Genomic DNA, 12,408 nt, shown 5'->3' on the forward strand with positions numbered 1-12,408 from the left:
TAGCCTAGATTTAGGAAGGCACTTAAGACATCTAGAGAGGAAACAGGCACCTACTGAGAACAGATTTGGCATTCTACACGGTTTTGAGTGTCCCAGCAGTGCATGACTTCCACATAGCTAAATACCTTGGAGAATCTGTCCCTCAAACCAACCATTAATTACAAATCTGAAGCACGCAGACTGAGAAGGGAGAGAGCATGAAACACCAGAAACACATCCTGGGCTTTCAGTAATAGGCACCTTGCAGCTCTGTGGCACTGCATGAAAGGCTGGCTCAGAGCTGCTGAAGCAGCATTTCACTCTGCAGAGCTGACCATGCACATCCCAACTCAGAGGAAACTTCTCTTACCTTACCCTGACAGTGCAGGGAGCCACTTGGCCACCTGCAGCCACCTGCCACTCAATTCCAGGGACATTCCTCAGTGCTACACAAACACAATGTGGAGTCTCACAAATAACATTTTTTCAGTGCAGTGTTCCCTGTGACATTGGGCTGGTTCTTTGGGAGACACAACTGCTTTGATCACTGGTTTTTAAACAAGGCAAGACAAGGAACTACCAGGCATCACTTCAGGCCTGCTTGGAAAACAAAACCCTGAGATTCAAGTGGCCAAATTCCCAGTCTCTTGACATTCCATACAGGAAACTGAAGTGCCAGGTGCTGCAAAGCACCAGTGTGGGTCATGGTGGCAGCAGCAAAAAACACAGCACTGTGAGTTTGTAACTGGGATACACTGGCCTAAAGAGAGCATTTTAGGCTGCCAAAGCCTGAGATTTACATCAGAGATAAATATATGGGGTATCCAGTGTCCACTGTTTGAGCAGCTCACAGCATTTATTGGTTTTGCAGAGCTCAAGGAATATGCCCAGGGCTAAGCCAGGCTGAAACATCCAGACTTGAAAGCATCAGAGTAGAAGCTTGAGAACCTGCAAAGGTGGCTTTGGCCTCTCTCTTTCCTCAAAGTTAAAACAGACATCTCATTAATTGTCTTTCCTGCTACAGCACTGCTTGGCTCCCCAGCTCATGAGTGGTCTGGAGGTTCCTAAGAGGGGAACTTGAATACTTCCCCCTCCAAAAACCTCAGAAAAAAAAAATTAATGGAAAAAAAGTAATGTCTCCTGCAAAGCACAGAAGGGTGACAAGGTGAGGCCAGCTATGGGACCTGGGACAGCATTCCCAGGGGTTGATGAGAGGCCAGATCATCTGGAGGAAGGACACACACACAACAGCTTCAAAGGTTCCTGGTATCCAGAGCTGGCTTCTGCTCTAAGGCAAAGGTGCACAGACTGCAGCCTCACTTACATCCCTGGGCTCCCCTCAAGGTTCCTGGAGAGGAAACCAACTTCTCCCTTCTCCCTATTCACCCACCTTTCTATTCTGGCTCCCAGCTCAATTTTTTTCTTTTTCTTCAGATCCCAACCACTCTCAGTCATTACAGGACTAGGAGGAGGACAAGTCATCCTGGGGTGGCATGACAAGGAGGGCAGGAAACCCATCAAATCCTTTGGATGCTGATGTTTGTAAGTGTGGAATGAGGAATCCATTTAACTAGGGCATGTTTTGCTCCTGTGTGCAGCATCTGTAACGTGTCCTGCTACCAGGACATCCCAAACAGCTGCACCAATGTAATAAAGACAAATCTGGATGGGCACAGGTGGTGGCCAAGGGCAGATTCCTCTCCTCCAGGCTTGAACCACAGAGTTCAGACACAAGCCGGAGCTCAGAGCCCTTCATCCTGTTCAGCAGAACAGCCCAGGCAGTGTAACAGTGTCAAAACTCCCCTTCTTCTTCTTCTTCCCCAGTGCTTCAGGCTCTGCCTCCTATGCCCAAGCAAGCACTGGCACTGACTCTTTCCTTGGGTGAGTCACTTAACTTCTGTGTTCCTACCTGCTTTTTGTTAGTCCATAGTGCAGCATAAGACACTCTGATCTGCTGATACCACAAACACACCCTGATGTGTCAGTGGGACATTACTCTCAGCTGGTTATTTGAACTGCTTTCCAGCAAAAAAAAAAAAACAACAAACCCCACCTTTTCCCACCAGAAACCTGAAGATTTCTTCCTAGCAACCCCGTGGGGAATCGTGGAATGGTTTGGGTTGGAATGAAGCTTACAGGTCATCCCATTCCACCCCCCTGCCATGGGCAGGGACACTTCCCCTAGACCAGACTGCTCAAAGCCTGAAGCTGAGGAGGTTTGTGATCCAAAGCTCCATCTCACAGCAATGAAAATCAGACTCATACACATTGTACACATATATCATGTAAAAGTTAAAAACCACTGCGCAGCAGGACAAGGATATCGACTCCCAACTATATAACAACACTAATTAGCATGAGAAGCACAATCACTGTACTGAAATAGACATGCAAATCCTGCCTGAAGCATGTGGCAAGACTGTGTCTTGCTTAGCATCCTCTGTAAAATACCAAATACACACTTAGCATGCAAAATTACAGAGTGCCTTTCAAGGGTCAGGACCCCCCTACTTGCAAAACATCAATCACACACTTTCTGAACAGAATATTTTCAGCACACAGTGATGTTCAGAGCGAAAATCATGTTTGGCCAAGGTAGGAGTGCCTTGAGCACACACAGCACCACAATAACCATCGTGTTGATACACTGCACTAGGAAGCTCCAGCCACTGAGATATCAGAAATGTTAACCTTTGGCTTATCTATCTCAGGTTTACAGCAAGCAGGAAGCCCAATAAAACAATAGCTGTCATGGTAGGAGCCAGGCTTTGAGCTCACTGAGGAGCTCCTTAGGATGGCAGTGACAATCTGTATTGTTGCACTGTTCTCACAAATCTGCTGATCTGATAGAAATTAATTACAGTCGCTATAAAACAAGTCTCCTCCTGCCTGCTCCCCCCCTGCCACCTGCTTACAGACCAGGTTTAACTCAGGTTTGCTGGTTTAAAAGGCCAGAAAGCCCTTCTTACAAAATCTAAGGAACTCGGGTGAGTAAATGGGTATTTCCCACTTCCAACCACCCTGTGTATCCCACTTGCATCCACCCGGGCTGTGCCTCCAGAGAGCAGGAACCAGCAATGAGTTCACAGCCAGGCACACAAGTTATGAAACTCCCCGGGTTTCCTCTTTCATCGGCAGCCTCTGCGTGCTTCCCTGGGCTCTTACAGCAACAGGCAGCACCACCGGGCAGGGCTAAAGCCGGGCAGGAGAATGGCACTGCCCTCCCAAACACCCTCAACCAGAGGCAGTGCAGAAACCCGGCAAGAGATTTGGGAACGGAGCCTCTGCCCGCGTTCTTTGATGCCTCCAACGAAGCTGTTCGCACATCTGGCGTGTGATTACAAGCGAACGAAAGGAAACCTTGGGAATTGAAAAAGAACGCTGGAGTTTAGGGCGGAGCACTGAACTGCGCAGGGAAAAGAGAAGGGAAGCGGCTGCCGGGTGTGCCCACGCTGTCCCTGTCCCTGTCCCTTACCCAGCCTGATGCCGTTCAGCGCGGCCACTCTGCGGCTCTGCTCCAGCAGGATGTTCTCCTGGGACGCGGTGCGCTTGGGCTGCCTCCGGATGCACTGCATGATCCAGCCTGGGGCTCGGCGGCCGTCGGGAGGGCTGGGGGGCCGTGCCACCCCTGCGGGGGTCGCTGCTCATCCAGGAGCTCCGGCGGTGTCACACGGGGCTCCAAGGAGCGGCCAGCGGGACAGCGGCAGCGCAGGCAGGCAGGGGAGGGCAGAGTCCGGCTGGGGGTGGGACCGTGCTGAGTCTCTCCTCCTGCTTCACACGCTGGATGCAAACTCAAGCCGAGGAGCCTGCCGGCAGCTGCCCAGGTAGAAGGAACGAGTTTTCCACCAGTGGGATTTTACGCATCTTTTCCAGAGGCTGGCGGAGTCGCGGGTATTGTTTGTGGCTCCTAATCAGTGCCTTGGGCTTGTCAGCGTGTGCTGCCCGCAGCGAGCCTGGCTCCACCTTTCTCTTCTGAGCAGAGCTGCTCCCGCTGACCGGCACTGAACACGGCGCCCAAAACACCTCCTAGCCAAGGCAGATGGGACCCAAACGATGCTCGGAAACTGAGTTTGAATCCTCTTCCTTTTCCACTAACTGAAGAGTGTTTTCCTAAGAGCGCGGAGAGCGCCTTCTCTGCCACCGATTTCCTGTGTGTGACTTGGGTGAGTCACTGACCCCACATTTCTGCATAGCTTTGGGTTTATTCTTGCAATTCAGATTTACCCTGCACTCCGGTGCACGAATAAGACTCCTCGGGGATTTAACAAGTCACTGATTGCACAGAATCACGGAATAATTCAGGTTGGAATGAACCTCTGGGGCTCTCTTGTTCAACCACCCATTCAAAGTGAAGAGTCACCTTCAAAGGTAGATCTGGTTGCTTGCAGCCTTGTCCAGGTGAGTTTGGATATCTCGAGGGACAGGGACTCCAAAACCAATTCAGATATCTATACAAGAGCTCAGACGTTCTCAGAAGAATTTGTGTGCTATGATCAGTATCAATTTCCTTTGCTGAAACTTACAGCCATTCCCCATTGTCCTGGCAATGGCTGGGACTAAAATCCATCTTTTCCCTAGCCATGACCTTTTCTGAAGGGAAAAACAGCAGCTATACACACACACCTTGTCACAGACTATTTTTTTTTTCTTTTTGGTCTTTTTTTTTCCTTTTTTTTTGTCATTGCCTTTGCAAGCTGCTGCTGTAAGGGTGAAGGTACTGCAGGGACATGGGTCAAACAGGGCTGAATGTCTCTTACTGCAGAATCAGCACATACGCAATAAACTTGATATCAAACCACAGATCACTATTTTAGCCACTGTTTTCAACATAAATGAAGGCTCTCCATCACCAGCCCCTCATCATAGTCAATACTAGTTTTATACACATTATCTCTGTTTCTGGTGTCTGTCAATGCAGACAATCTTCCCTTTCTTTCTCAGCAGTTTGAAGGAAGCCCTACCAGCCCTCACAGGGAAGCACAGAGCCCTGGGTTGTTTGACCAGCACAAGGACAGGGTCAGAGCCATTCATCACTGCCATACACCACAGGTGAGAGACTCTCTGGGGACAAGACACAGCCACTGCAGGGGCTTGAGCAGCAGTGCATCTAATAACTCTTTATTTACACCCAGCCATTGCAGATCACAGACAGCAAAGGAGAATAAAGGCAATTTCTGGATGGGACATTGCTGAACATGTTAGCCAGATTGTCAGTGGGTGTTTGGGAAACACTTCCAGCCTTTCTGGGCCCCTGCACAGACAGGGGCTGGATGTCAGAGCTGTAATCTTCATAGCACTCCCCTGGGAGCTGGAAGCTTTGTTTTTGCCCTGGCAAGGAGGTGAGCACCATGATGTAATGGCTAGATGATATTTATTAGCTATCAGTCTCTAAGCACTTCCCATATTTCACATTGTGCACTTTGGAGAGGACTGATCTAATTAAAGGAGCAGGGAAGTCTCCTGTAATTGCCTTAGCAAAACAATTTGCTTCTATGCACCAGCTCTCCTGTCCAGCAGCAACCAGCATCCCATAGGGATTGATCTGGGAACACACAGAGCCCCTGTGCTTCACTTTCTCATTAATTCCTAATTGCAGTGCCAGTGACAGCTCTGCTCAGAGCTTTCCATGCCCTAGGAGAGCATTTTGCTGTACTTAGCCCTGAAGTTTGCTGACACACTAAGCACAGGATCAGCATGCAATGAGTTCAGGTACCTCTCCAGAACAGCAATGTGCAAGTTTTGCTGTTGTGAGGGCTTCAGAGATGTAAAGCAGTTCAAATCAGTTTGTTTTTAAAATGAAGATGAGATTATCCAAACAGAAATTCCCTGCTTTGGGAAATGGCTAAGCTGGATTTATTGTGGTCTTGAGGTCATTTAAAGACAATGTCACAACTCACAGAAGAAGCCTGATGGGTAAGGATGACATGGGTATTGGTGTGACACAATGCTGCTGTCACACTCTGGCATGGGAGGAAGTGATTCCTGCAAATGGCTTGTGGAAAAATCCTTCAAGCCTTATTCACTGCAGGTAACTGCACCTCAGTGGGTCGTGCAATTTTACCTATGTGACCAATCCCAATTAAATAAATGGCCCTGGTCACATGAGTGGAGTTATCCACATCCCTGTGCCCAGGATTTGCTGTGCTCATCACCCTATAGATTCCAGCTGGATTACTCACAGAGCAAATGGAAACCAGTGGGAACAAGGATGGCAGAACATGGTCCCAAAGTTAGCAAAGTGCTTGAGTGATGTGAATATCCAGGAAAGTGAATATCCAGGAAACAGGCACTTGCAGATGGAGTGGCTGCAGTGTCTGGTAGGAAATGGGTTATGTGAGAACACAACAATCCCCAGGCTGCTCTTCAGATGATTTTCCAAAATTAATTAATCTCCATCACATCCTTTCACATGGGAGCTAAGGAAGCACTATTACCACTTCACACTGGGAGAAACAGGTTGGCTTTTGTCTTCTTTATTAGGGCTGCACTTGTTCTCTCACCACCATCATATTTAGGCAACACCAAAAGTGATGCAACCCTAATTCTGACCACGGTCTCTTTAGAGCACATTTACAAAAATGGCATGACAAAACTCAGCTGCTGATTTGCCCAGACTTGTGATAATTTAGGAGCAGAATAAAAATACCTGTGCTGGCGATGACTTCACCACTTCCCCATCACATCATGCACATGATGCAAATTAGAACTAGTAATGCCTCTGGGAACTACATATCAAATAATGTCATGTTCAGGGGAGATTTTCCCCCTAAAGAGGCCAAAGGTTGTGTCTTGCCCTGTATTTGTTACCAAGAAAAAAAAAAAACAGGTCTATTTTACATGATGCCATTCTTCTTACTAAAGAATGTGACAGAAAAAGTGCCTTCCACATCTGCAGGGTCCCTCCTGCCCTGTCCTTCCCCCTGGAGTCCATTCCTCACTTCATCCATGCCCACCATATTCCACCTGCAGAAACCCTCTTTCCTCCTTCTCTGCTACCTCCAGGACACCACTCACTGCTCCCAGCTTATTCTCCCCAGTGACCCCTCACATCCTCTGAGAACCAAGCCTTGCTGTTGGCACAGCTTCCCACCTCCAGCAAAAAAATGCCTGCGGATCCTCTACACCAGCACTTTCCCTCTTTCCTCCTGTGGGGAAGAGGGGATCAGGGAGTGGGTGCTGAGTCCAGATGCATCCCTGGCCAAGGATGCTGCTCTCGTTCCCACTGGGTGCCTCTGCAGAGCATGTGGTATGTACCAAGTTCCACCTTGTGGTCACACTGAGAACGGGATTCTCCAGCAGCAAACCTTACACTGGCTTTTCTGGCCCTCTCCCTTTGAGTGCTGAGAGGTCCTGCAGGGCTGGGGCAGAAACCATATACATTAAACCTTACATTTCATACAGGAGGAGCTCTCCCAAGTCTCCTCGTCCTCCAGATCATGCCTAAAGCCTCCCCCTGCCTGCACTCTGGCCAGGAGCTGTGGGATGGGATCAGCACTGCCCAGCATTTCTCAGCCCACTTTGTACCCTTTGGCTGTTTCACCTTGTCTGAACGGTCTCTGGGAGGAGAATGGTCCCTCCTCCAGCTCTGGCAAGTCCATGCAGCCCATCCTTCCCCAAAACAGGGTTCCCAGTCCAGAAACAAACCAACTTCCCAAGGCAAGAGAAAGGGTATTACTGTGGTTATATCCACAGTGCCCACTGGCAAGGGCTGCAATCCCATCACCCAGGCCATGCCATCTGCCAGCTTGCTGTGGATCAAAACCAGGCTGGGGAATGTGCTGGAAATTAAACAGTGCAGAGCCCTGGCCCTGCTTGGTGAAAACAAAGCCAGGCTGCCTGCTCAGACATTTCACAGACAGACAAATCAGGACCTTTATTTGTGAAAACCTTCATACATCTTCCTGCCAGTCCAGGTCCCTCCCAGGGAGCTTGGATCAGTGCAGGGAACAGCCTGTGACCCATCAAAAGCTGCTGCCCTGAGCTCTTGATGAAATCCAGGTAAAACAAAACACCCAGCTAAAACTGGAAACCCAAAACCAGACTGAGGGTTTGGTTTGCTGCTTCCACTGGTCCCTTCATCACAGTGCACAGAGAGATTTGGCTGTAAAGGAAGTGTAACAAAAAATACTGGCTTGCAATAAATTACAGCTTTTCCAGTAGCTGGTGTGGAAATAAAGTAATTGAAAAGAAGGATATCAACTTGATGGATAGGAGCAGGATCAGCAGCCAGCAGCACTTGAGCAGCTCAGCTGCCCAACTCCCAGGTCATGTTTCTGGGAACATGCAGAGGAAGATGTTCTCTTCATAAACCCAAAGTCAGTTGTAGGTGGGTCCCAGCCTCATTTTTTAAAGGTCACTTAACAGCTTTTCCTCCACATTTTCTTCAGGAGCTGAAATTTCTTCCATAGACAAAACACAGGTCATTCTCAACATTCTGCAGCAGGGCAAAATTTGTGCAGTAATTAAATTGCACAACTGAATTATGCAAAACTAGGGATTTTTTTTTCCCTAAGAGATTTATCTGGAATGTCTGTAACTCTAGCCAAAACCAGCCATTGAGACTTGTTGTGTGGGCTTTAAAAGGTACCATGGTACAGGGCTTTAAAAGGTTCCATGTGAGGGAAAGCCCGAGGTGTGAGAATTTCCCCACACACAGTGTTTAGGCTGGCTCATTTAAGGTGTGGAAGTATTTCAGTTTAGAAGAAACTGTGTCAAAATCTTCTCTGCCTGCACAAAGGAAAAAAGAAACCTCTGTGTGTGACCAAGGTCTGCAGCCTTCTGGCCTGGTGGCTTGGCTGGTGAGGACTGAGCCCTTCCACCCATGGGAAGGACCTCAGAGAGACATGGCTGAGGTCAGCCTGCAGGATTTCATTATATACAGGAGATACAGGATACAATCCTCCTGCCTAGATCCCTATAAACCTAAAATTTCTTAGGGATCCTGGTGCTGACCCAGCTGAATCCCACCCTGCATGATCAAACCACCAAGTGTGTTGATCTGCAGCTTTCCTTCCAAAATACCTTTTTTTAATTGATGTCCCTGTACAGGAATCTCTACTTTGCTCCCAAATTATTGATAACTTTGGCTCCCAGTGCCTGTCCAGGCAGCTGAGTTTCCATTCCTACACAAACAATCTCTTCCCCACACACCTCTCCCTCTTGCTTTTCCCTGTAGTTGGCTGAATCCTTTCATCTCTGCTACCTGCAGCACTTCTCCAAGTGACTGCATTTCCCTTTTCTTTCTTTCTCATTTCCTCATTAAAATCTATTTTTCCTCAAGCATCCTCTGGCCCTGTCTTAGCTACTTTGGGGCCTGATGGGGCTTTACACACTGGCAACAATCTCAGAACCAACTGTGGGCTTTAGTTTTACTAAAAGACATTGCTCAGATGGAAAATTTAGCAGTTTTTATGTCAAAATAAAAATGATCCAGAGTGAATTTTACTTGTCCTGTCTGAGAAAGGGACATGTTGCCTGTTCAATGTAATGGGATGTGTCAGTATCCCAAACTCCCCTGGAATATGGGAAACTGTGGCTCACAAAACTCCCACATGGTGGATCAAGCACAACCTGCATCAAAGGTGTGTGCTGGGAGCATTTTGGTGCCAGGAAAGGAGATGAAAGTCACCAACTGCTCCAGAGCAGATCCCAGCTGATCCCAAGCTGCATTACCTCCTAGCTCGAAGTGCAGAAGGAGCCTCCTCAGTGCTCACAAGGGCAGGTGGAGAGGATTCATTTGGAAATTTCAATATAGATGTTAATCCTGAGGACTTTCTGGCAGAGCAAACAAGGAAATGGTCTGTCCTGCAGGGTTTTACAAGCTGATTCTCCCCTTGGACCGTGGCAGAGAGCATTCCTCTCACAATGCACACAGTGTCTTGGGTGAAAAGTCAGTGTATAAGAATAAGGCATAGTACAAATCAGCTATCCCACAATCTATGAGCACAAGGGCTCCCAGTTCAGAAACAAACCAACTTCATGAGGCAAGAGAAAGAGTATTAATAGCCCACATTAATTCTGACATGGAAAATACAGCTGTTGTTTTATGTGGGTTTTTGTGTTTTTTTTTTTTTTGGGGGGGGGGGGGGGGAAGAGAGAACCTGAAAGAAAGGCTTCAACCTCAAGAAAGCTGAGTTTCAACACAGAGCCAGGGCAAAGCAGATCCACAACTCACAGTATCAGAAATTTCTGACAAACTACATAGCAAAGTCTGATCCTGCTAAGAAGTCCACATGTGAACAACCCCTCTTATCTAAGTAGTCTGGCATTTGCAGTGACCCTGGCATTTGTGTGTGTGTGTTATATGTCAAGGAATTTCAGTAAATACTTTTTATAATTCTTGGCTCATTCAACATTTGTGTCTTTTTCTGCTTCAGACAAAATAATAGATTACCAGCCACTGAATTCTTCTCTTGGTTCCTAAACCCAGAGGACTAAATAATATTCACTGAAAAATAACCCACAGGCCAAAATGGGAAATGTTTTAACAGTTCCAGATGTGTTTCTTAGCTTTCTTTTCCCAGTGGCTGTATAATGAATGAGATACCTACAAAAAGTATAACATTAACCTCTAGTTCACCCTCCTGTCAGATTTCTACCATCTGGGAAAATCAGAGTGAAGATTTCATCAGCCTGGGGAAATCTTTGCACATTTCTGCTGGTAACACTAAAATGATTATGTTCATGGGTAATCACTTATTGCTCTATCAGTTTATTTTTGTTTACAGCTTATCTGTAGTAAGAAAGCACCCCATCTCATGAAATAAAAGAAATACTGGAGGCTTTTCCCATTTCTTGGGGATCAAAATATTCCATTTCAACCTGTAGCTGTCACAGCCCTGAGTTGTTTCTGCTCCTCAGAGTAAGTAAATTACAGTGAAGTGGTAAAAAAGTAATACATAAAGTCAGGTGAGGGAATAAGGGAATATCAGACAAGCCTCCTAGGCCTGGCACCAACAGAACCTTCCTAAATCTCACTTGCTGCAAGGGCAGAGAGAACTTATGTTTTTAGAAACGTTACTTATTTTGTACTTAATAATAATTTTGTAATTTTTTTTTTTTTTTAGAAAACATACTTATTTTGTACTTATTTTGTACTTATTTTGTACTTTTGTACTCGGGGACAGCCCCTGAGCCCAGGTGTTTATCCAGGCTCTGCTGGCTCCACCAGAACCCACTGAGTTTCTCCAGCAGAGCACCCATCCCACTCTCAGTTTCCCATAAAGGGGAGGAGATCTGGATCCACTTTTCTGAACTTGCAGATGCTTCCCCAGCCAAGACACCGCAGATTACCAGAGAAAAATCCATCACCTCTCTCTGCAGCAGCGCTGAAATGCCCCATTACATCCAAACGAGAGAATGGGGAAGTGGAGAAGGGACGAGAAGAGAGGAGGAAAAATAAAGCTCTAGGACAAGATAAGAGCGCTGAAACACAAGACGACTTGCCCAGACTTACTGTTGCAGGCGAGGAATGTGCCATTGGATGCCATGGCTGCAGCAGGAGCCGGCAGCAGCAGCAGCAGCAGCAGCAGCAGCGGGGCTGGGGCAGCAGCAGCCGTGCCCTGAACTCAGCGCGGCTGCGGGGCCGGGGCCGCCAGGCTCCCCCCGCTCCTCGCTGCAGCCAGGGGAGGCGGCTCCGTGCCCTCCTTGGCTGGAACCGCGTCCCGCCTGTGCCTCCTCATTTATCGCAGCCGCAGCCGCTGCCAGCCCCGCACCCCGAGCGCGGCCAGCGCCGCTCCGGCTCTGGCTCCTCCCTGCTCGGATTTGGCGTCTTCGCCGCTGGCCCGGCCTCCTCCTGCCCCTGGAGCTTCCCGGCGATGCTTCTTTTCCTGTGGCCGCCGCATTTTTCTGCTCTGAGTCCATCCTCGGTGGTCCGCAGATCAAGGAAAGGGTCTTAAGGAGATGCCACAGGTCGGAGTTTAGGGTTAATAAGCTTTTAGGTAATAATTATTTTCATAATTCTTTTCACAAGTTAAAAAAAAATAAAACAAACTAAAAAAAAACCCAGTCAGAACTTGCCAGTGTAGAAATAGAAACTGTAACCACAAACGCTCACAAAGGCATGAGTTTAGGGCAGAAAAAAAAGTTGAGCTTTGCATTTGAGACAGAGAGACAGAAAAGAACTGCACTGTCCTGAGGCTTTTAGTGAGTGGAATTGATTTCTTCCACTCTGTTCCCTCCTCCTGAATTAGGTCTCTTTGAAGGATAGAAAGGTGGTGATGGCAAACGGGGAGAGGAAAAGGAAAGGAAGGAAGTGTGGGGAAATAGTTTCCCTCTACTTGAATGTTTTTAGTCATTGGTTTGTTATTGTTTATGTATGTTTCTGGTTATTTAGGTTATCTTGATGTAACAATTTGATGGAGTTATTGGCAGATTCAAAGCCTTCTCTCCTCAGCAGCTCCACTGACAGAGAAGTCTCTTCCTGATGGT

General features: G+C 47.6%; 1 protein-coding gene across 2 annotated transcripts in view; it reads right to left on the reverse strand.

Moving 5' to 3' along the window:
• PLCD1 (phospholipase C delta 1) overlaps nucleotides 1-11,729 on the reverse strand; it is a 55,944-nt gene extending 44,215 nt beyond the window's left edge. Inside the window, exon 1 of one of the 2 annotated variants that reach the window (XM_071428508.1) lies at nucleotides 11,435-11,729. In XM_071428508.1, the coding sequence (XP_071284609.1) occupies nucleotides 11,435-11,468 (34 nt within the window). In that variant the 5' untranslated portion in view covers nucleotides 11,469-11,729. Of the gene's footprint in view, nucleotides 1-3,454; nucleotides 4,015-11,434 lie in introns of those variants that run through there. The other variant, XM_071428507.1, reaches the window with a different exon arrangement.
• Nucleotides 11,730-12,408: the final 679 nt, after the last annotated feature.

The sequence above is a fragment of the Agelaius tricolor genome, unplaced genomic scaffold (assembly GCF_023055355.1).
Source record: "Agelaius tricolor isolate 1412-34295 unplaced genomic scaffold, bAgeTri1.0.p SCAF_6, whole genome shotgun sequence".
Lineage (NCBI taxonomy): Eukaryota > Metazoa > Chordata > Aves > Passeriformes > Icteridae > Agelaius > Agelaius tricolor.